The sequence below is a fragment of the Paroedura picta genome, chromosome 11, assembly GCF_049243985.1.
Source record: "Paroedura picta isolate Pp20150507F chromosome 11, Ppicta_v3.0, whole genome shotgun sequence".
NCBI lineage: Eukaryota > Metazoa > Chordata > Lepidosauria > Squamata > Gekkonidae > Paroedura > Paroedura picta.
Window position 1 is genome coordinate 29,502,500 of NC_135379.1, and position 25,547 is coordinate 29,528,046.

Sequence of the window (25,547 nt, forward strand, 5' to 3'; positions counted from 1 at the left end):
ATTCTACCAGACATGTTTCATCAACCTGCTGTATGTAAGAAGAATAATTTCTCAAAGGATAGGGGATCAAAAATATGGAGGCTATGATGGCCATAATTTCCCCTGGCAGTTACATTTTACTACAAGAAGTACTGAAACACCATTGACTACCATACCAAACCAGGCTCAAAAGTGCCCTGTAGAAAACTCAAAAGAGTTTCATCCTCCTCCCCAAGTAACATGGCATCCTCGCAGAAGTAATTTGTTGAGTTTTGATCTGTGGTATATAATGATAGAAGAATTCTGATATCTTTTCAACCCTAAGTCAAGCAGTAATTTAGTTTAAAGATTAAATTAGTTCAAAGACATCTATCTGCGCATAGCTCTTTCCTGATGGACATATGTTTAGTTTCCGTGTCTTGTTAGTAGATACTGTGGATTTAGTTTCAGCTGAATGAAACGGAAAGCAGGCTTTGGGAAATTAACAATTGTAGTTTAAATTAGAGTTCTATAGGTTTCTAATATAACAATTTTAATAGATTTATAAGGTTTACAAAATTAGACTTCTTAACTATTAATTAGTCTTAGCATTTCACAATATTTACATATCAACCTCCCAAGTTTGATTCGTTTCACTGTGACCCCTTCCCTGCCCCCCCCCCCCCCCCCGGGTATTACATCCAAACAAATAGTGACCATGCAAATTAAGCTTGTTATTCCTGTTTGGTTCTTGTATCTGTTAAACATGTTGTAAACTAATTTGCTGCTCACCCTCCATATGTATGGACTGGTAACTTCCATTTCAATGTATCTGAAGAAGTGCTGCACACAAAAAGGTTACACCTTGAATAAAATTTTGTTGGTCTTAAAAGTGCCACTGAACTCTAATTTTGTTCTGTTGCTTCAGACCAACATGGCTACCCACCTGAATCTAAGGTAGATGGGGGGGGGGTGATGGAGATGCTACTCTTTGTGCATTTTTAATTCATGTGACTTGTTAAAACTGCTACCAGCATACAGTTTCTGATAGTGACAGACTAATCCACAATTATGACTTTCCTATACAAATCTTACTGACAATTTAAGAAGCTTGGACATTAGAAATGTTACCGTTATTAGTCTGTAACCCTACTCCTAACAATTCATCATGTTGATAAGGGCAAATAACTTTATAAGTGGATTCAAAGGAAAATAAATTGAGAGTCACAATTATCTACCTCAAGAGAGCATTATCTACCTCAAGAGTAAAACAAGGCCTGGCAGAAAATGGCAAATTTACAATATTAAGAAGCGAACAATATAGTCCGAAACTTTAAGATTTTTGCAAACACTATTATCCCCTGCCCTGGAAGGGAGTGATGGTTCAGTGGTAGAACATCTGCTTTGCACACAAGGTCTAATCTCCAATATTTGTAATTAAAGCCTTGTACAGTAGCTCATGTAAAAAGACTAGTACATAGAGAACACTGTCAACACTTGATAGTGACCTTGAAAGGCAAATGGTATTCCGTATAAAGCAAGGTCATCCCAAATGCATGCTATAGTGCCCCCAAATCAAATCTATATGACCTAAAGAGCATCCACACATTGTGTTTTAACAACTGATTATACAAAGTGCTGCCAAGTGATGTGGAGTGTTACCTGTGAAACATTTGTGAGTATTCCTGATACATTCCCATTTGTCCCCCATTGAAATGACAGGTTCAAATTTTGACTAGTGGTCTGAGCTAGAATCTTATAGCGCATGCACAACATTTTTGATAGCATGCTTCAATTACTAAGGTTCCTGGATTTAAAAGAGTTAATGTCTGTCATAACATAAATCTTTGAAAAGCAAACCATAGCAAGCATCTCCCCTCCAAGCTTGATTTAGAACAGGGCAAGACAAATGGTTGGGATCCCCGTCCTTTGCTGGGAAGGCTGATCTAACCTTCGGGCAGAAATCTCTTCAACACACGTCCTTTCACTAATTCACATATTAGTATCGAGTAGATCTCTAAACTCTAATATACTGCTAGTATAAGGTCTTAAAAACCTTTGGAGGGACATCTGGGGGCACCTGGTAAATTGTACTTATGTTGAAATTTAAAAAATATATATTACAATACTATTTTTGTGTTCTATGAAACTTTTTGTTGCTCCATATAGAACAAAATTTTTAATCAAGAACCCCCCACCCCCACCCCTGGTCAATGGTGTCATGCTTTACCAATGTTAAAATCTGGTCACCTTATGCTAGTAAAATTCCACATTTAATTCCTCTATTGTGTGGCTACTTCCTGCTAAAGACCCACAAACCGCCCATAAGAGGAAAGTCTCCACCAATTGCAAAAGCAGGAAGTAGATCCATCCCTTATTATGCCCCCAGTTTCAAGAGAATTCCTGCGGAATAAATATTTTGCGACTTCTCCCGGGATGAGAAAGATACTGGAGTGTTGTGGATTATACATTTTTTCAAAATGAGTTTACAGGGAAATCCTATTTCCAGAAATAACAAAATTAATCTGTGGCTGCAGAATTAAGCAGAAGTCCACTGAGTTCTTGAAGATTAACAAGCGATTCCATTATAAACTGGTTAGTTAGAATATTTCTTCAGATACATGGCATGTACAATTATTTTACAGGCATTTTTGTTGCCAAATTTATAACAAAATGGGATTTGTAGCGCAGAGAACATTTGTAAATCATGTAGGTTTGCATATCTAAGTGATCCTAGCCACTGTAAACCACAAAGGTACAAAATGGTAGGGCATCCCTTTGTTCTGAGTTTCCTTCTTGTATGGCTTAATGGCAGAATCAATATAGGTAAGAAAATGTCATATTGGATGCATCTGGGAGTTAAAGAATATATAAATTTGTTTACATGCAATTATTCATTAAGCAGAGTCTCAGCAACTTTATTTTTTATTTACTTCATTTAGACTTCCAAATTTCTCCCCCCAAAGGCTTACGTACCTGGCCCCAGGGAGGCGCGCTTGGCCTCAACCAGTGTCAGGGCCTTTTTGGTCCTGGCCCCGACCTGGTGGAATGAGCTCCCGGAAGAGCTATGGTCCCTGCGGGAGCTTTCGGCATTCTGCCGGGCCTGCAAGACAGAGCTCTTCTGCCAGGTCCATGGTTCAGGCCAGCGCGCCAAGGAAAATCTGACCTCCCCTTTGGAACCATCCTTGGCGATTCATGACATTTCCCTATGTCTACCCTGGATGTACTGGGGGGCACTTTGATTGTTGCAGTACACCTTGGGTTTGTAGATTGTTATTTTATAATTTTAGGGGTGTTTTTGGGTTTTTTAATGTATTTATGTATTATATATTTTACGTATTTATGTAACCCACCACAAGCCTTCAGGGTTGGGGACTACACCGTTTGTCTTCGTGGCGTTTGTAATACAACTTGACATACTTGAGCACCTGCGCAATTGTCATGACCTGATGAAGACCTGGTCTTGCTGGACTGTATGTGTAGCCCCTACCAGGAGGCTGAGGTAGGGAAATATAGAGAGATTAAGTTTGCCATGTAGAAGCCCCATTGCCACTGGGTTGTATAGGTGGCTACAACAGCAATAGGGAAACTACCCAAGCCTGCCCCCATGTGGAAAACAACCATGTAAGGCAGCTTACTATGTTCCTTGCAAGCTTGTAAATCTGAGACCATTTCTGCACTAGAGCTAGCCTGCAACATGAAAGCAAAGTGGACCTGGTAGTAGATTCAGAGTTTCAGCCATCCCACCTCAGAATCAGAGCGGTGACATGAAGTCAGGCATCAGAGCTGCAAGCCAAACCAGGGGGCTGGTTGCAAAGAGACTTGGGAGGGGATGTGGAGCTCACAACTCTCTGCACTCAGCTGGAGGAGGGAGGGTTGTTTTGTAAGGGGGACTGTCTCTATGTTTCTGCCACTGCATGACTTGAAGTCCTGAAACTTTGCCATGATTCTAAAGTGGCAGGGTATTTTGGCTTCATAAAAACATTACCTCTGACTCACAGGCACTACTGGTGGCTGACCCTATGGAAAGATGTGGTGACTTATGTGCAGGGGTGCTCCATCTGCCTCACCACTAAGAAAGTGGCACGAGTGTTCCTCCGGCCTCTGGTGATCCCTTCTGTACCTGGGAATGAAATAATGATGGACTTCATTATGGATCTTCCCCCTAGCCAAGGCAAAATGTTAGTTTGGATGGTGGTAGATGCATTTTCGAAGCAGGTACACTTCATCCCATGTACATCTATCTCCACGGCCCCAAAACTTGCCTCACTGTTTCTTCAACACATGTATAAACTGCACAGGATCCCAGTACGTTGCCTTTCAGACAGAGGGTCTCAGTTCATTGCCAATTCATTGCCAAGTTGCCATGCCTAGGCCTAGCTGACACACAAAGACTAATTTCCTTTGTACTTTTCCAAGCACGCCAGATAGTTGTTATCAAGATGTTGTGCCTTCCTTGCCATGGTATCTGTTTTATGCTCCCTTGAACCCCATATGTGTCAATTGGTTATCTGTATGTTAGTTCTAACTATGCCTTAAGTGCAGCACCTTGTTTTGCTCTAATAAAGAAACATTTCTAAAGAAGGTTTGCTTTTCTCGGAGTGAACAAAGAGGCTCAAAATGGCTGCTTTTGAGAGTAGACTGTAGGGCATTATATCCTACTGAGCCTCCTTCCCTCCCCAAATCTTGCCTTCCATAGATTCCATACCAAAAATCCCTGGGAATTTCCCAGTCCAGGGCTGGCAATCCTGTGAATCAGGCCAAAGATCCATATAATCCAGCATCCCCCCCCCCACACACACACACACTGGTGAGATAGAAACCTCCAAAAGTCTTGCAAGCAAGCAACTGAGACCCAAGTGTCTGTTGTTTTTAGTCCCCAGGACTGTTATGCAGTTTGCTTCAGAGCATAGCACAAGTGTCTGGATCAGGAGGGGGAGTCAGGCGTGAGCTGCTGGAGTACTCAGTGCTGCTTCTTTCTGCTTTTAAAGTGTTTAAGTGTGTGTATATAACTTGCAGGAGAGTGGGGGCTGCTTAAGTGTTGTTTTTGTTTGACTGCAGCTGATTGAATTAGTGGTCTGGCTGTTGTACCAAGAGGGGAAGGGAGTGACTGCTGACTCAGCCATCTGCTGCCAAGTGGGCCTTTGCACTATAAAAGGCTCCTACTCACTTTTGGGGAGAGCTCTTGGCCCCGGAGTGGAAGAGTACTAAGTAGTTTTTCTTTTCCGCATGTACATTCCCTTTCTGCACCTACTAAATTGCCACACTCCATCTAAGATGCATTAGCAAATGTTTTTGAACTGTATTTCAGGGAATGTGCACATGAAACTGTGCTCTGGGATCTACAGTCAGGGTGGGACTCAACCTGGATTTCTTGCTGTTCATAATTATAGTGCATCTGTAGAAAACATAGATGGAAAGAGGCTAGGTTCTGTACTGTCTTGCCTCTTTTCTTCTCTCTCCACAACTTTTCCTTTATAATACTTCCGTTCTCCATCCTCATTCCATCTGGCAATTAATTCCCTCTGTTTCTTGTACTAGTGATAAAGAAAATTAGAATTAGCACTGCTGTTGATTCCACTGTGAAATTATATCCTTCTTTCCATTCCATGGAACCATTATAGGCAAAAGAATGCTAGTTTCTCACACCCCCAAACTACTGTACTGTAACTATTGAAAATAAGGAAGGAATTATTCACATCCAGGTTTTTAAATAGAATTTAGACATCATGGAAGAATGCATGCTCAAAGGAAAGATTTGTTCTTAATGGTATTTATGACTTTAAGTCATATGGCAGCAATAGTCAGCAAACCTAATGACTGTATTTCATGCTTTGATTTCCATATCCAGGGAAATGGATGTGAATGTGTGGAAAGTCTTGTTGCAGTGGTAAAGTTTAGTGTGACAAACAAGAAGACAGCATCAAAATTATTTTTAATTTTTAATCAATTATAAAGCACGTGTTACATTTTGGATACATATATTTGTATGCAGTTTAAAGAAACCTGTGTACCTCAAAAACTTGCATCCCATATTTGAAACCCTCCTGGAAGTTGGCAGTCCTAGTAGTGAATCAGCCACCATCTTGGTCCTACCAAAGAAAACACACACATTCATATCAGGGTGAATAAGGCAACACCTTGAAAGAAACACAATACCAGGTGGAAAGTTAAAGTATTCTGGTCCCGACCATACAGGCTTCAAAGATCAATATCAGTTCCTTGAATTCAGCCTGGAAACAAACTAGAAGCCACTATAGGTGGAAGAAAACTGGAGTGATATGGTCCCTATTACCCACCCCAGTAAGTACTTAGACTGCAATAAACTGTACAAGTGTAGCTTCCAGACATTCTTCAAGGGGAGCCCAATGTAGAGCACACTGCTGTAATCTAATCTAGATGTTACCAGTACATATACCACAGTAGCAAGATATTTTCTGCCCAGGAAGAGCCGCAGGTGGATCACCAGCCAAACCTGCTGAAAGACACCCTTGGGCTATTACTGCCACGTATTTACCCAACAGGTGGCCTCGGTCCAGAAATATCTCCAAGCTTGGAACCTACTCCTTTCGGTAGGTCAGACCTTCCGCTCTTCAGTAGCACTTCTGTTTTATTGGATTAAGTTTCAGTTTGTTAGCCCTCATCCATTCTAAATCGGTCTTCAGGCACCTATTCACAAATCTATAGCCTCCTTGGAATTTGCTGCTAAGAACATAAGAAGAGCCCTGCTGGATCAGATCAGTGGTCCAGTTAGTCCAACAACAGGGCATTGAGGCCAAAGCCTTCCCCTGATGTTGCCTCCTAGCACTGGGATTCAGAGGTTTACTGCCTCTGAATGTGAAGTTTCCCTTTAGTCACCATGGCCACTAATAGCTGTATCCTCTAATTCCTTTTTAAGCAATGGTCATCACTACCTGGCAGAAAATTCCATATTTGAATCACTCATTGTATAAAGAAGTATCTACTTCAGTCTGTGCTATTACTGCCCATCAACTTCATTAGATGCCCTCAAGTTTTGGGGAAAGGAAGTGAAAGTTCTCTTTGTCAACTCTCCCCACCCCATGCATAATTTTATAAAACTCATATCATGTCCTCCCCTTAGTCATCTTTTTTCTAAATTCTAAATTCTCAGAGTTTTTCAGCATTTCCTGAGATAGAGCTGAGTGCTATCTGCATATTGTTGGCAGCTCAGCCCAAATCTCTGGATGACCTCTCCAAGCGACATTACATAGATGATGAAAACATGCTGGACAAGATGGAACCTTGGAGAACCCCATGGGCCCAAGGCCAAGGGGCAGTGCAGTTGTTCCCTAGCACCACACTCTGAAACCTTCCCTTAAAGTAGGCAGAACAGTGCCTCCCAGTGCTGAAAGATGTTGACTGATAATATCAAAAGCCCCCCTTCAAGGATCGCTGCCTTGTTGTGGCAAGGGGGCTTGCGTAGTTCAGTGAAGCTATGAGCTATGCCGTGCAGGGCCACCCAAGACGGACAGGTCATAGCTGAGAGCTCTGACAAAAGGTGATCCACTGGAGAAGGCAATGGCAAACCACTCCAGTATCTTTGCCATGAAAACTCTATGGACAGTTCCAATAGGCATAACGATATGACGCTGGAAGATGAGCCCCTCAGGTCGGAAGGTGTCCAATATGCTACTGGGGATGAGCAGACGGCTAGTACGAGTAGCGCCAGAATGAATGAAGCGGCTGGGCCAAAGCCGAAAGGACGCTCAGTTGTGGAAGTAACTGGTGGCGAAAAGACAGTCCGATGCTGTAAAGATTTTTATTCCATAGGAACCTGGAACGTCAGATCCATGAATCAAGGCAAGCTGGACGTGGTTAAACAAGAAATGAGAAGACTGAACATCGACATTTTAGGAATCAGTGAACTAAAATGGACAGGAATGGGTGAATTTAATTCAGATGACCATCAGGTATACTACTGTGGACAAGAATCTCACAGAAGAAATGGAGTAGCATTCATAATCAATAAGAGAGTAGGAAAAGCAGTCTTGGGATACAATCCCCAAAATGACAGAATGATCTCAGTTCGAATCCAAGGCAAACCATTCAACATCACAGTGATCCAGGTCTACGCCCCAACCACTGCTGCTGAAGAGGATGAAGTTGATCAGTTCTATGAAGCCCTACAACACCTTCTAGAAGCAACGCCCAAAAATGATGTGCTTATCATCATGGGGGATTGGAATGCTAAAGTAGGAAGCCAAAAGATAACCGGGATAACAGGCAAGTTTGGCCTTGGAGTACAAAATGAAGCAGGGCACAGGCTGGTAGAATTTTGTCAAGAGAATACAATGGTCATAGCAAACACTCTTTTCCAGCAACCCAAGAGACGACTCTATACATGGACATCACCAGACGGTCAACACAGAAATCAGATTGACTATGTGCTCTGCAGCCAAAGATGGAAAAGTTCTATCCAGTCAATAAAAACAAGACCAGGAGCTGATTGTGGTTCAGATCATGAGCTTCTTGTTGCAAAATTTAGGCTTAAATTGAAGAAAGTAGGGAAAAGCACTAGGCCACTCAGGTATGAACTAAATCATATCCCTGACGAATACACAGTGGAGGTGACAAATAGATTTAAGGAATTAGATCTGATAGACAGAGTGCCTGAAGAACTATGGACGGAGGTTCGCAACATTGTACAAGAGGTAGCAACTAAAACCATCCCAAAGAAAAAGAAATGCAAGAAATCAAAATGGCTGTCTGAGGAAGCTTTACAAATAGCTAAGGAGAGAAGGGAAGTGAAAGGCAAGGGAGAAAGAGAAAGATACACCCAATTGAATGCAGAATTCCAGAGAAAAGCTAGAAGAGATAAGAATGCCTTCTTAAATGAACAGTGCAAACAAATAGAAGAAAACAATAGAATGGGGAGGACCAGAGATCTTTTCAAGAAAATTGGAGATATGAAGAGAACGTTTCATGCAAAGATGGGTATGATAAGGGACCAAAATGGTAGGGACCTCACAGAAGCAGAAGAGATTAAGCAAAGGTGGCAAAATTATACAGAAGAACTATACAAGAGCGAGCTTAACATCCCTGATGACCACAATGGGGTAGTTACTGACCTGGAGCCAGACATCCTGGAATGTGAAGTCAAATGGGCCTTAGGAAGTCTGAGCAACAATAAAGCTAGTGGTAGTGACAGCATTCCAGTTGAACTATTCAAAATCTTAAAGGACGATGCAGTAAAAGTGCTACACTCAATATGCCAGCAAATTTGGAAAACTCAACAATGGCCACAGGATTGGAAAAGGTCAGTTTACATTCCAATCCCAAAGAAGGGCAATGCCAAAGAATGTTCAAACTACCGCACCATCGCACTAATTTCTCATGCTAGCAAAGTTATGCTCAAAATCCTACAAGCTAGGCTCCAGCAATATGTGGACCGAGAACTTCCAGAAGTACAGGCAGGATTTCGAAGAGGCAGAGGAACTAGAGATCAAATTGCCAACATACGCTGGATCATGGAGAAAGCTAGGGAGTACCAGAAGAACGTCTACTTCTGCTTCATTGACTATGCTAAAGCCTTTGATTGTGTGGAGCACAACAAATTGTGGCAAGTTCTTAAAGAGATGGGAATACCAGAGCATCTTATTTGTCTCTTGAGAAATTTATATGCAGGTCAAGAAGCAACAGTGAGAACTGAACATGGAATCACTGACTGGTTCAAAATTGAGAAAGGAGTTCGGCAAGGCTGTATACTGTCGCCTTGCCTATTTAACTTGTATGCAGAGCACATCATGAGAAATGCGGGATTAGAGGAGTCACAAATTGGGATCAAGATTGCAGGGAGAAATATCAACAACCTCAGATATGCAGATGATACCACTCTAATGGCAGAAAGTGAAGAGGAACTAAAGAGCCTGTTGATGCGGGTGAAGGAGGAGAGTGCCAAAGTTGGCTTGAAACTCAACATCAAGAAAACAAAGATCATGGCATCCGGCCCTCTCAATTCCTGGCAAATAGAAGGGGAAGAAATGGAGATAGTGACAGATTTTATTTTCCTGGGCTCCAAGATCACTGCAGATGGGGACTGCAGCAAAGAAATTAAAAGACGCTTGCTCCTGGGGAGGAAAGCTATGGCAAATCTAGACAGCATCCTAAAAAGCAGAGACATCACCCTGCCAACAAAAGTGCGTTTAGTCAAGGCTATGGTCTTCCCAGTTGCAATGTATGGCTGCGAAAGTTGGACCATAAGGAAGGCCGAGCGTCAAAGAATTGAGGCTTTTGAACTCTGGTGCTGGAGAAGACTCTTGCGAGTCCCTTGGACTGCAAGGCGAACAAACCAGTCAGTCCTAGAGGAGATCAGCCCTGACTGCTCTTTAGAAGGCCAGATCCTGAAGATGAAACTCAAATATTTTGGCCACCTCATGAGAAGGAAGGACTCCCTGGAGAAGAGCCTAATGCTGGGAGAGATCGAGGGCAAAAGAAGAAGGGGACGACAGAGAATGAGGTGGATGGATGGAGTCACTGAAGCAGTAGGTGCAAACTTAAATGGACTCCGGGGAATGGTAGAGGACAGGAAGGCCTGGAGGATCATTGTCCATGGGGTCGCGATGGGTCGGACACGACTTCGCACATAACAACAACAACAATATCAAAAGCTGTAAAGAAGTCCAGGAAAATTAAGTCATGCTGCTCCTGTACTTTTCCCAGCTCAAATCATCCCCCTCCCCCAGGGTAAATAAGAACATTTCCATTTCATAACCAGACTGGACTGGATCTAAACAATTGCTTAATTCAGGAATCTGAAGTTGGTCAGCCACCGCTTGTTTAATCACTTTGTTCAAGAATGGTAATTTGAGAATGGATTATATTTATATAAATCTTTGGTGTCCAAAGTAGGCTTCTTTAGAAGTGGACACACCACTACCAGCTTCAATCTAATCTGGAACTCCTCCCGCCCCCCTTAAATATTTCATATTTTCACCCTATCTTTCCTCTGAGCAGCTCCGGTCAACATATACCCACCTCCTCCCTTTTATCCCCATGACAACCCTGAGATTGACTGTTCCCAGGGCCCCCAAAGAACCACTATACCATGCTAATATCCAAAAGGAACATTTCCTTTTAAAGACACACACTGCCCCCACACCTCATACATTACTGTAAAATTAATTAGGTCAGCATGGCCTATCAGCACTCCCCAGGCACAGAAGTAGCATTATCTCTCAATATACTAGTTGCTGGAGAGCTCAGGCAGGAAAGGCCTGGGCTTCCCGGAAACATATGTTTCAAGATCTGTGGAAAACAGGACGCTCAGCTGAATAGACCTTTGGCCTGGCCGGCTGCTTTTCTGACGCCCCCGAGAGCGTTTGCTTAGCGCCCTCCCCACATCTGCACCCCTCCAATAAGCCCACAGCTCTTTCTTCCCCTTCGGCTTTTTCCTTCCCTGGCGACGCGCCCAGCGAGCGAGCCCTTGCGGCTCCTCCTCCCTCGCCTGGTCACATGGATGCGAAGTCCCAGCCCAGGCCCGGCGCTGAAGAGTTGCCGTTACCGCCCTGGCTGCTGCTTTGGCTGCTGAGGAGTCGTCGCGAAAGTTCCCGGCAAAGCGACGGAAGACCAACCGGGTAAGACGTGCGGGGATCCGCGATGGCTGGCGGAGAGCGCAAGAGAGCCGTCTGGCATCTCCCTCCTCTCCCGGTGCCTTCAGTTCCTATGGGGACAGCGTATCAGCAGCTTCTGGTGCTGCGCCCTTGTGGGGTTTATCGCCGCTGTCCCCGCGCTCTTACGCGCACGGTCACCGGCGACCACACTTCTATTGCCCGCGGAGAGGGAAAGCTTCCCTGCGTGGGAAGTGGCGCCCCATCCCTCAGGTGGTTCGGCTGTGTTGTGCTCGCCCTAGAGGAGCATTGATTGGAAACGGGAAGTGAGAGAGCGGTCTGTGTCTCGATGCGCGCGCGTCTCTTTCTAGTCTGAAAGGCGGCTATGAGAGACGAGTCTCCTTCTAAGCGCTTGTGTTGACTTCTTTTCGCGGGCATTGGTTCAAAGCTGTAGTGTGCCCAAGCGGCACACAATATATTGATTATAATTCTTTTGGTTTCGGAGGAGCTTCCCACTGAGACGTCACTGTGATTCAGCCTCCTGGATCATGGCTTTATTGTGAAAGCGAATGCACAAAAACATGGACAGTTGATGCACTCGGAAGCACATCCTTCCCACAGCTTTGTGCATGAGTATAGCCCTCTCACTTCTGCCATGAACTTAGTAGGTTACTATGAGGAGGTCATGATTCAGCCCCTCATTGCAATCAATCAATAATGATGTTAATCTACTTTACAGATTGTTGAAAGGATTACAAGGAAACGCATGGGGAACAGTTTGAACAGTTGAAAGTGTGCATAACTCCTTGTATACAAAAGTATAATTATATGATAGCTGTAGCCAAATTTGTTGTTATCATTCACACATCACTCAGAATGCTGGTGTAATAAATGATGGATGTTATTTTATTTTAAACAGCTAAGATCTTTAAAAAGGAGATATTTTTATAAACCAATTCCATTTCTAATTTTTTACCCAAAATATGAACAAGCAGATGAACATCAATATAAAATAAGAGAAAAATACAATAAAAATAAAGGTATTTGGAGTAAGGAACATCAGGCTGCCTTATACTAAAGTCAGGCTATTGACTCACCTACGCGAGTACAGGCTGCTATAACTTGTAATGGCTCTTCCTGGTCTCTAGCAGAAAAAAATCTTGCCCAGAAGCGGAATATCCATTCTTTAACTGGAGAAGCCTTCATGCAAAATGTGTGCCTTCTAATGAAAAATAAAGCGCCAAGCATCAGAACACATAAATAATGGTGCTTCTGTCAAGTGTGAATAAACAGCATATATAAATCTGGAGGGAGAATAATTGAGGAAAGGAGACATGAGAAGAGTTGAGGATATTGGAATGACCTGCTTCTTGAACCTGGTTTTGTACATTTATGAATTTGTGTGAGAGAAAAAATGAATGAAAAAATGGAAACATGCATAAACCAGTAGGGCACTAGGGGATTACTTCAACTTTCCTGGATAATTAATAGATTTAAAAGCTGCAAGTATTGCACCAGAATTGTTTCAAAGACAGGCACCAACAAGAAGTAGTTGAATTGGAATTCATATGCAGATTTGCTAGATTAAAGATTAGTAGCCCCTTAGGGACCAGCAAGATTTTTGGGGTACAAGCTTGCAAGAATCGGGGCTGTTCCACACATTGAAATAAATAGCGTTACAACAGCAAAATGGCGTAACGCTAAAAAATAATGCGCCTCTGGCCATTCCTTACCACCTGGCTCTCTCACTTTCATCTGCTACCTTCTCATGCTTCTTAGCACTCCGCATGCCTCCTTGAAATGGCAGAAGAGAGGAATGTGGTTTACATGAGACTCTTTTCCACCTGTCAAGCAAGCCAGGTAGCAAATCAGCCTTCTCCATATTTTAAAGGGCCCATGATGACAAGCTAATTTTTTTAAAGTAAAACTTCTCCATTGAAACACCTATGCATCTAATCATAGATGCATAGTGCATTATATAATGCCACCCATTATGGAATCATGAGCCATGAATCTTTTAAAAATTAATCTTGTTCCCGATTTGGGGGTGGGGAGACTTTAGAGAGGCATGCTTTGTGTTTTAACTGGGGGAATTTTTTTTTGCCTTGCCTGCACAATTTAATGCCTGCTCGTTGCTCCAGGCAGTTTACTTAAGAGCAACAACAATAACAACTTGTCCCCGGGAGAAGGGAGAGGGTGGCAGGTGCAAGGCAGAGATAGCACTACTTTGGATCCAAGCATTTCATTAGCATGTGGCTTGCTGGTTCCTCTTGTGCTTTTTAGCTGGGCGAATCCACTTTATACGATTCCCCAGCTAGAGCTTTAAAAGGAAGGATGTAGCTACCGGTTTGCTGCTTGGACACTGGATGTTAGCAGTGTTGTGCAAAACGCCATAAATATGGTGTCTGCATAAGGCATTTCACTATATTTATTGGGTGCGGAATGGCCCTCAAAGTCCACTTTGCCATGGATCTGATGGAATCTGGCTGTTCTACTACAGACCAATACATCTACCTCTGAAACTATATTACAAATTTGAGACCATCAGGCTTGGGCTCTCATCCTACATCGTCAGTGCACATCAGTTAGAATGGATACTTTATTATTTTGGCTGGCTTTTGTTTTCATATGTGTTGTGCAGTGGAATTTCACATACCTTGCATTGGTCAAAGTAAGATAGTATTTTGTACCCCGTTTTTTACTACCGAAAAGGATCTTAAAGTGGCTTACAATCTCCCCACAACAGACACCCTGTGAGGTAGGTGAGGCTGAAATGTAACTAGCCCAAGATCACCCAGCGGGCTGCATGTGGAGGAGCGAAAAATCAAACTTAGTTCACCAGATTAGAGGCTATCACTCTTAACCTCTAGCTGGGTCTGAAAGGCCCAGTTTCCTGTTCTTTATAATATTCCCTCATCATTTCAGCTTGTTGTATTCTGAAGTTGTTGAAGTAGGCAACTTCCACTTATTGCCCAAAGATATTATTATATTTATATACCAACCTCCCTGAAGGCTCAGGGCGGTTCACATAAAACAGAAACAAGACATATAACTAAGTTTAATAATAATACATTGATATTGACAGGAAATAAACTAAAGACTTTGTAAGTCCAAAGGTAAAAAGAGCCTTGTGCCAATGTACAATTTAAAAAGAGCTCATGAACCCGAGGTGCTTCTTCTAAAATCAATTTATGAGTGGGTATTAGTGATTAGCTCTGTTGTAATGATACAAAAGCAATACACTGCTTGTGACGTTACATTGTAGACAGAGTTGCATATTAACATGGTTATTTTTCTTCTCTCCTAGTGATGAACCAATAGAGAACTTCCATATCCAGATTTTCTCCAGCTTGTCAGCAAAATCCAATCACTCAGGCTGTGTGCATGAAAAGGAATTCCCAGTCTCCAAGGTAAGTAAAAATATATATGTTTGGGGTGTTTTTGTGGTAACAGGGAAAGATTTTTCAGCTTGTGGATGACATTAAGTATAATATGTATGTAGTCACTGCAGAGTGTGCTGATACTGTAAGTATTGATAGTAGTCAAGTCAAACTTTGTTACAGTAGTTCAGACCAATTTATATAGAGGCAGAAGCATAAGAGACCAAAAAAATATGGTCATCAAATGTAATACAATTTAAAACATATAATAAAATAAAACTTAAAACTTTGGAGCATTGGATTTTTATGGTGGTTGTGCAAAACTTAGCCAACTGAATTGTCATTTGGGGGGGGGGGTTCCTCATCACTTAGTAGCTTCTTTGCTCGATCTATATCCTGATGTTCTGGAAACTTTTTAATGAGTGGTTCAATCAAATTGCCATGAATTTCTGCATAATCAAGGCAGTGGACAGTATATGCTCTCTTGTTTCAATTTGGCCACTCCCACAAGACCACTGATTTATGTCTGAGATCATGGAGAGCCACTGCCAGTCTAGGTAGGCAATATTGACCGTGGCGGACTAGTCTTTAGTAAAAGGCGAAAGATTTATGCGATCTGAAGAGAAACCAGAGTATATGGACTAGTCTGAATCAGTATAAGGCAGCATCAGATGTTCAGGTGGGTTGTGCTCTCTTTGTGTAGAATATAATGTAAAGATAATTATATGTCTGGTATACATAATGTTCAGATTCAGATGTATTGAGATACAGCTCCAAGCCAGGTATAAAAACATTTAAACCTACAAGTGTACATAGAGTTGACATGACCTTTAAAAGTTTTATGTAATTGTATTTGTATCAATTTTTGCTAAAAGTATGTATATCGATCCTGAACTGTGAATAGCCCAGGTCAGTCTGATCTCGTCATATCTTGGAAAATGAGGAGGGTCAGCCCTGGCTAATACTTGGATGAGAGATCACCAGGGAAGTTTACACAGAGGCAGGCAATGGCAAATGCCTTGAAAACCCCACAGGGTCCCCCATAAATCGGCTGCAGACTGATGACACTTTCCACCGCCACATCATGCTAATTTCAAAGCAATTAACTTTCAAAACATTGAGAAGGCATAATTAAATTTGTAGGACTTACTTCTGAATAAACATGTATACAGAGATATGTGAGTCAATGCAAGTGTATCAATTCAAGTGATCTTTTTATATTGCTTCCAGAATCTCTGATATCTTGATGTATCTGATTGAGGCCCCGTTTAAGGATTTTAAGGATTTGCAGGGACCAGAGCACCAGAGCAAGTGCGGTCCTAGCAGAGCACTACAGGCGCTGTTATTGGTGCTTCCCTTTTCTCCTGTTTGTGCCTATGTGTGTGATTGTAGTAAAATGGATAGCAAAGACTTAATGGATAGCAAAGAGATTAGGAGTGGAGGGAGACTCTGTCCCCTGAATTTGTTATTTCTCCTTAGCTTTCAGTTCCTATGTTAGTTGGAGTTGGCTTGCAATAAAAAGTTGTGTTCTGCAGCTCCTGTGAGTATGTAGATTTATCCCCCTCCCCTCCAATTACATAAGTGAACCTCAGGGATTTCTTTGGAATCTTGGCTGAGGTGAAAGTGGAGCACCAAAAGACAGGGTGCATGTGTTTGTGTGCACTTCTTGCAAAAGGAAGGCTGCAAAGCCCATCTTCAGCAACACTGCAATGAACAAATACCTTCAGAGTGTTTAACAGAATGGAATACAAAAGCTGCCCCAGATCGGGCCTCCTCCTCCTCTCCAGCACAACAATTACTCTCCAACTCCTCCTCTGCAGCTTGACAATCCAGGCAACAAGGCTTCTTGCCTCAGTTGAAGCCAGTGGGGCAGAACGCCAGAAGTAAGGGCGTAAGCTCTCTGCATTCTTTGGGAAGCTCTCTGTCTCTCAATTCAGGGGTTTTGTTGGTAAGGCAGGGGCGAGGCTCCTTGGACTGTTGGGCCCATAGCACATGCTGTAAGTGCTACATGGATAAACCAGGTACTAATCTGATTCAGTAAGCCCTTGCTTCTCCAACCTGTGTTTTAAGTTGTGGCACTACAGATCCTTCTGGCTTTATCACATGCAACATGTAGTGGATTGATACTTATAAGAATCGATGTTTTGAGTTACTTCAAGGTTTGGAAGATGTGAAATGGTCTTGAGCACAGTGAAGTAGGTTGCAGTAGACAGATGACAGAGTCTCACATAAAGAGAGATTTCTCATGTCTGTGCAATGTATTAAGCAAGTATTACTTCCTCTTTCCCTTCAAGGTCATTTACAGGAAATATTTTACATCTTATAATGCAGCAGCCTGCACTGTATATGCTGTCCATATTTTGCAATAGCAAAATAATTGCATAACAGCAAAAGCAGAGTGATCAGGAAGACATCCCAATCTATTTAAAAGATTTATACCTTGTCTACCAACTTCAGTAGTCTGTCTAGCTTCAGACTCATTTGAAAATATAGTAGTTGGAAATAAAACTGTTGGTACGAAAGTGATAGTTGAGTCAAACTATGGCTCTCCAGATATCCATGGGCTACAATTCCTGTGTCCGCTGGCAGGGGCTAATGGGAAATGTAGTCCATGGACGTCTGGAGGGCCAGAGTTTGACTACCCCTCTAACATCTGACAATGTCCAGTAGGATGTTTACAGTACCTGAGTTACATGGCAGAAAAAGGTTTCTAAATACGTATGAAATTTCTTTTAGTGACGCAGCAGCAGCTGGAGATCATTCCTGCTTAAGTTAAATTCTAAGGTCCTTGTGGAATGTTTGATTAGTATCCTCAACACTCAGGTCTGAATTCCTACTCTGCTGTGGAAACTTACTGGGAGGTCTTGGTCCCAATACACACACCCTCAGCCTAACCTACCTAGAGGACAAAATGGAAGAGAGATTGACATAAGCTGCTATGAGTCCCCACTGGGGTTAAAAGGCAGGATATAAATAAAGTATATAAATAATAATAAATGTACTGATCTACTTCTCTGGATATGACAGAACGGCACCAAGGTCCTGGCTGCTCTGTGTTCCCCCCAAAAATGCCCTCTTACAAACTGTTTGCTTTTTCTTTTGTTACTGTTGCCTCTGAAACAAATGTTTATATTTGTCTGTGCAATTGTGTGCCTTTGGGAAAGGGCTCTGGCACAACAAGGGTCCTGTGTTGCCACTTCCCAAGTCAAACGGTGTTGCTTTTTGGAATTGGCTTCAGTCCGCCATCTGTAAATTGTGAATAATGGATATCTGATGTTCCAAGGTGACTGGGAAGGGGAACCTGATAAAAACTGGAAGACATTTTCCTGTTTGAAAGTTTAGTAGGAAGAAATGCTAATGACAAGTTGCGATCATGGAGCTGTTCTGCTCATTGCTTTATCTGGGGTCCTGTGAATCGGTTCTTACAGTGTACTTCGGTTGACTTGAACTGAAAATGAGCTCATGGGAGTCAACAGGGACGTGACAACTCATCCCCCACTGCTACCCTCTGAGTCTGGTTCTGCAGGAAGGAACACAACAATCAAAGGGCTATTCCCAGTATCCCTGTCCCAGCGAGGCAGTGGACTAATAACTCGTGGTCAACCATATCAAAAGCATCCGATAGATCTAACATTGATTTTGGAGCTCCAGAATTCCGGGGTCACTAAGATCATCCTTGCTCACAAGATGGCAGTGTTCTTTCCATGAAGTAAAACCCAGAAGTGGCAGCTCTTCTTTCCATGGAAAGGGAAGCACAATCATTCATGTGTTTCTGCATAATGCCGCTGACTAAATAGATTGTTGAGGGAGCAGGATTCCCTGTGCCCTCAGGCAGTGCAATCCTACACTTCTGAGAGGAAGCCCCATTGAACAAAACTGTGTAGGATTCTGAACAGAACTGCTTAGAATTGTTCAGTGGGTGTATTTGATGGACTACTTTGATGAGATTCTCCTCACACACTTTTCTCCTGCTTGGAAATTATTTAGCTTCTGGTATGTCTTCTATCTTGTTTTAAAGTAAAGTTATGCTGCTTCTGTTAACTTGCTTGAACCTGACATTTATAAGAGAGACTAAGTCAAGAAGAGGCATAGTTCATAACCCGCTATGATAGTTAATGTGAACTAACAACAGGTGTAAAATGAAAAGACTGAGAGTTGTTGTCTGCTTTTTTTCTTGTAGCTCTCTTGCACCATGAGAATTAAGGGAATTCCTCCCTGGGGTTTATTGTGACAGGAAAAAATATTCTGTATTTATTATTGTGTGCACATTGAGGAAATAGATATATAAGACCCCTCCCATCCCTTTTTAAATGACATTTCATTAACTGGAAAGCTGACTAACATTCAGAAGCTTTTATGTGTGAGGAAAACATCCTGGTTCTCTTCTTGCTTCTTTTGCCTGCAGCGTCTAAGTCTGTCCTAGTCAATGATTTTGCTTATGCACAATAACAGTAATTAAATGCTATCTAGGTAAGCCACAAAAGGAATGTACAAATGTTCATTGCACGTGTCACATGGATGCGCGGTAGTCAGTTAGTCACACTTTTAATGCCTCTGGGATGAGATAGTTGCAATATGCTGAGAAACGGAAGTAGCATTCATCCAAAAATACTTTGTTAAAACAGTGCTCCAAAACAACATCTAAAAATGTAAGAATTCCCTCCCCCCCAGACTTTTCTTAATGTGAACACTCTGTTTAAATATGTGGCAAGCAGGAAGCATTGAGAAGGCACAAGGTATTTTGAACATACAGCCTGATAATAGATTATTTTTGAAATTACAGATTGAGGTCTCCAGGGAAACAAAGCGGGGGGGGGGGAAATGGGATGATAATGTGACACTATGGCGTTTTGGGCACCACTCTAGCATTCGACTACTCCTCAAGTACACTTGGCCCTCATTGGGTCATGGGGGAGGGTTGTCCTATTTAATTTACAAAGTCATATTTTTCTGTATTCTTGGACAGCCCCTGGATATGTAGAAATCCCTACCTTGAATGCCGCTTTCATGATTTACACGAACCACTTGTGTTTGTATCACATCTGCTCATGTATTGACCTGAAGATCAGTCCTGGGCAGAAATTTCAAAAACGCATGAAAAAGAATCCAGGAATATTAAGAAGCACAGAGGAACATATCAACACTTAAAGAAATCATCAACATTTAAATAATTAAGGGCATAGCCCAAGAGTGAGATTATTGACAATATATATATGTTTTTTCTTGGTGGTGATTCTGTTCCTATATGTATTTTTCATTAGTCTTTCTAGGCACTGTGAACCGCGGAATTAGCAGCCAGACTGATTAGCAGATCCACTTTAGCCATTTTTTTGGCCTGACAGCTGTTTTTTAATTTAAAAGGGTTGTTTGCTTATGCTGTTAGCTCATCTACTTCACTGATTCATGCACCCTACTGAAAAAAGCTGAAATATGTTTAATTGCTACTTATCAAGAAAAATAAATTAAGCCAGTGTTTGCCAATAGGAGCCTAATAGGAAGTCTCCTCAAGCATGCAGCTGTCACAGTTGCATTGTCCCTGGCAGAAAAGAGCTGGACAATCAGTGTTTAAAAGTTGTATATTTTCAGGTGGGTGCATTTAAAGTTAAGAAGAATCATCCAATGTTTATGTAGGCAGCGTATTGCGACACCTTGGAAAGTTTCTTCCTTTTGTAATGTCTTCAGCCTTTTTCTGGGTGTACTCTGAACTTCCTGAGGGATTTATTTTTTTACTGAACATAACAGGTCACCGAGAAAGGGAACATTTCTTCATGTTTTTCTAATAGTGAGGATCATTGGAGGTACCATATGCTACATGGAACTTATTTTCGCCATACAGATTAAAAACAAAATGAATGAATCATAACCTCAGTGCCCTTTGGAGCATTATCCCGTTTGCTTCTGTTCCCTCTGCTCCTGGCAATCTCAGTTAATGTGGGTTGGTCTTACAAAGACAGCTAATTTGAAGTTTTTAACTGTGCTTGATGTGTGGTATATCCTGCCATAAAAAAACAGGGCCTAGTTTGAGCGATTATTAGTTTCCTTCCAGCACTGTGAGCTGTGACTTGAGATGTTACAATGGTTATTATTTAACATTATGGTTGTTGTTTCTCAAATTTTACTCAGCATTTGTGACTACTGAAATGAAGGGTGCTTGGCTGAGCTAACTGCAATCTCTGTGCAGATGACTGACGTGTGTCCTCATACTTAAGAGAGCAGTTGAAGAGGCACCTTGATTACAGCTTCACTTCAGATGTTCTGTTCTTTAAAAAGGGACAGGAAACTCCAGTTCAAATTCTCTAAAAATTTAGGATCCCCACCTCCAACACTCCACATGGTCTAATATCTTCCCTCTTCTCAGTGTGTGTTTCGCTGGTTCCAGTCATTGTAATCTTTTGTTATTTCTGTCCAGCCCTAACATTACAAGTTCATGGTGAGAACAAGCTGCTTCCAGTACTTAGGCTATGATCTCAAAAGTATCCATAAACTTCATGGCTACTGTGTTATCTTACCTCTAAAATCTAGATATCACCGGTTTATAATTATAGATCCTAGACCAGGGGTAGTCAAACTGCGGCCCTCCAGATGTCCATGGACTACAATTCCCAGGAGCCCCCTGCCAGCAAATGCTGGCAGGGGGCTCCTGGGAATTGTAGTCCATGGACATCTGGAGGGCCGCAGTTTGACTACCCCTGTCCTAGACTATATAAAAGCATTTTGATCAGCTGGAGACAGTCCTGAAATTTCTTTCTGTAATATATCAGTATCAGCAAATCTTATTTAATCTCTGCTCCAAAATTCTAAATTATTTGTGCAAGTTTGGGCCCTGTTCTTGCTTCAGATTGTCTTATTTGGAACCGTACCACTTCTATTTTTCAGTCTAATAGGCATGTTCCTTTGGGTTCCTGGCTAGGCTGCATACTAGATCAAGAGTTTGTTGGAATTTATGACAGTATTGTATCTATTCCCTAACATTCTCAGCTACATAAAAACCATATTTAATTTAATGTATTTATGTAGGATATTATTATCCTACCCTTTCTCCAAGAAGGTCAGAGAAGCTTACATGGTTCTCTTCCTACCTTACTTTTACTGTTATAACAGTCCTGTGAGGTACATAAGCCCAAAAGAGATAGAGCTTTGTGGCAAAGTGGGGACTTGACCCTGGGTTTCTCAAGTCCTGGTCCAACCAGTTGGTTCAGTGCAGTAAGCTTGTGCTGCCCTACTGGCCTGTACCAACATGGCTGGGTGGTTGAGTTGGAGCAGAGAGCTTAAGGTCAAAGTACAGTCTGGGAGGTTGAGAGCCATGGAAGTCAGAGTTTACCATAGAGCAGGGCAGGGAGCATGGTCAGGCGATGCTGGGGTCAAGGAGCCAGAGCATGGGCGGAAGACAATGCTGGAGGGTGAAGAGCTAAAGCATGGATAGTAGACGATGCCAGAGATTGACGAACCAGATCGTGGATGGTAGATGATTCTGGAGATCAAAGAACCAGAGCTCTTCTACCAGGCTTTTGGTTAAGACCAGGATTTACAGTCAGGTCCTCCCCCATCCTTGTGTAATCAGTACCCCTCTGGAGCCGATATCGCCTGCCTGGGCTAACATTTCCTACTGATATTACACAACTGAGAACAGAAGTGCCAAGGTGTGGAGGGTCAGTTATAGTTGGAAATAGTTGCCGCCATCTGTGATGCAGTGTTGGCTAGATGGTTAGTCGTGCCAGCTGTTGGGAAATGTATTTTGTTTTTTGAGGGTATTCTGTATTTTAATTGTATTTTTTATTGTGAACTGCCCCAAGCTAGGGGCAGAAAATATACTTAAAACAATATAAATAAAACAATAATAAAAACACATAAAATATCACAATGGTTCTTAAGCATGGTATTTTACTGAAAACTGCTACAAGGGTTTAAGATGGTTTTCTGTGAATCTTCAGCAGAATCCTGAATGTCAACATTGGTTGGAATGTGACATAAGATGCAAAATATTTCTGTTTCATGAGATTTGTATTCCCTCAGTTATATTTATTTGGCATTACTGTTTTATGTTTTAGATTGATCTCACATGCAGTTTTGAAAATGACACCCAATCATGAAGAACAGGTAATTTTTTATTTGAAAAAGGGTATTAATGTTTATAAATCAGGAGTCATCAGGAAAAGTAGATGTGGTCTCTGAAAACACTTCTAAACTGACACATCTGAACTTTGCTCTGCTCTGGTTTGGCCCCACTTGGAGTACTGTGTTCAGTTTTGGGCACCCCAATTTGAAGAAGGATGTAGACAAACTGGAGCATGTCCAGAGGAGGGCAACAAAGATGGTGAGGGGTTTAGAGACCAAGACGTATGAAGAAAGGTTGGGGGAGCTTGGTTTGTTTAACCTGGAGAGGAGACGACAGAGGGGATTTGATAACCATTTTCAAGTATTTAGAAGGCTGCCATGTAGAGGATGGAGCAGAGTTGTTTTCTCTTGCCCTGGAAGGACAGATGAAATTAATACAAAAGAAATTTTGTCTAAACATCTAGAAGATGTTCCTGACCGTTAGAGCAATTTATCAGTGAAACAGGCTTCCTTGGGAGGTGGTGGGTTCTCCATCTCCATCAGTTTTTAACCAGAGGCTGGATAGCCATCTGATGGAGAGGCTAATTCTGTGAAGGTTCAAGGGGGTGGCAGGTTACAGTGGATGAGCGGTAGGGTTGTGAGTAGGGTTGGGTGCTTCGGCATCCAAAGTGGCCATTCGCGCCCAAAGCAGCCAGCGGCCACACTTCCTCTCCCCCCTGCAGTGTGGCGCTGGCTGCTTCGGGTGCAAACAGCCGCTTCGGACGCTGAAGCGCCCAACCCTAGTTGTGAGTGTCCTGCATAGTGCAGGGGGTTGGACTAGATGGACCCAGGAGGTCCCTTCCAACTCTATGATTCTATGATTCTAAGGTACTGGAGAACAGTTCTTGCTATTGTCTTGCTTATGAATTTACAATAAACTGCCATGAAATAACTGCATCTAAAATCCAAAATGCATGTATATTCAGTAGCATCTTAACCTTCAAAGAAGGCTGTATAATCGCTGCAATGCAGAGGTACCAAAAATATTTCTTCCAACTTGTATATTGTAACACTATGGGTTGTGGATGTGGTAAAGTGACAGATACCACAGGAAGGGTCACAGAAGGGAATTTCACTGTCACCTAATGCTCCTTGGTGCTTGCTGTCGCTATGTCTTCTGGACACACTTTAGAATAACATCCCCCTTCTTCCCAATTGTTTTTTATGTGTTCAGCATGAGTAAACTTGCCCGCTAGTACATCTGGAGAAGTGAGCTCTGGCCCATGAAAGCTGATGCCACAGTACATATGTTAGCCATTAGGACAGTTTCAGGTGGGCAACCATGAGTCTCTAGGAATAAAACAAAATTTGAAACCAGTAGCACCTTGAAGACCAAACGAATTTTCCAGGCTATTTCATGGGTCATAGCTCCCTTTGGCAGATACATACATGATCAAGCAAGCATTGACTCATGAAAGCTTATACCCTGTAATACCCTGTTGTTGGTCTTTAAGGTGCTTTAAGGTGCTTCTGGACTTGAACGTCATTTAGATACTACAAGAGTCTTAGTTCTTAAAGACTAATATGTGCTGTGACATGGGCCAGAGCCTGCTTCTTCAGATTCACATTCCAAAGGTCTTTCATTAAAAAGAGAAAGAGAGAACAAACCCAAATTCTAGTTGCAGGTAACACATGTACTTTATCCCAGTATCTAGCTAAGAAAGGGGAAGGAGAGTGTGCACCTGCAAGTATCTATTAGATCCTTAAGCATATCCTGATTTAAGAGCAGCTATAGCGTTATGGCTAAGAGCATGGGTGATAAGCTGGGAAATCTCTGGTTCACATTTGTCTGCTACAAAATCAGAAGGAAGCCCGGGTTTCTCCCCCCATTGACCAAAGAGGGATTTTACTCCAGGTCACCTGGTAGGCTCTTGGCTAGGGTTGTCAGGTTGGGAAACTCCTGAAGATTTGGAGATGGAGCCTGGGGAAGAAAGGCACCTCATTGGGGTACAATTCTAAAGAGTCCATCCTCCAAAGCATCCATTTTTCCAGGGGTTCTGGAAAGGAGCTGTAATGTGAAGGGATCCCCAAGTCCCACCTGGTGGCTGGCATCTCTACTCTTAGCTGATCTAAGATTTGCAGCCAAGTCTACTTGATCCACATGTAGCATTTGTGCTGTTACACTTTGGCTTGCAGTGAAGGGAAAGGGTAAGGATTGTTTCCTGAACAATTGTTGAATATTTTTAACTGCTCAGAAACTATTTGTATCTCATGAATCAGTCGAACATGAGTCCTTTATCTGTAGTTTCCTTTACTGTTTGGGCTTGTTTAATGTTTAATCACTTCAAAGACAGTCTTTTTCCTTGTGCAGTTTGTTCAGTTTTTTTAAAACAATGTAATATTTTTACTAATAAAATATAATTGCCACATGTGTCCAAGGCTGTTGTGTTGACAAGAGGCAGCATCACAGAAACAAACCAATGAACAGGTTTTGCATTTTCTTGACTTCCTGTTGCAAAACATAGCTTCTTTGGAGTCACAAAAAAGCTGTGGGTGTGCCTAGTTGACAACCAACTTCTTTCATCTTTTCACAGCTTTGCCAGTATTG

At 42.2% G+C, this 25,547-nt stretch overlaps 1 protein-coding gene and 1 long non-coding RNA gene across 4 annotated transcripts in view; one reads left to right on the forward strand and one right to left on the reverse strand.

The window, feature by feature from the left end:
- Positions 1–5,155: 5,155 nt before the first annotated feature.
- On the reverse strand, positions 5,156–11,787 carry LOC143821133 (uncharacterized). Its single transcript, XR_013225693.1, has 3 exons — positions 11,550–11,787; positions 5,973–6,050; positions 5,156–5,495 (listed from the first exon to the last, which is right to left on the reverse strand). It is a non-coding gene; the product is annotated as an uncharacterized LOC143821133 (long non-coding RNA).
- SNX10 (sorting nexin 10) overlaps positions 11,223–25,547 on the forward strand; it is a 43,321-nt gene continuing 28,996 nt past the window's right edge. The window contains exons 1-3 of one of the 3 annotated variants that reach the window (XM_077304774.1): positions 11,223–11,552; positions 14,833–14,935; positions 22,954–23,002. In XM_077304774.1, the coding sequence (XP_077160889.1) occupies positions 14,910–14,935; positions 22,954–23,002 (75 nt within the window). In that variant the 5' untranslated portion in view covers positions 11,223–11,552; positions 14,833–14,909. The remainder of the gene's footprint in view (positions 11,553–14,832; positions 14,936–22,953; positions 23,003–25,547) is intronic. The other 2 variants (XM_077304773.1, XM_077304772.1) reach the window with 2 other exon arrangements.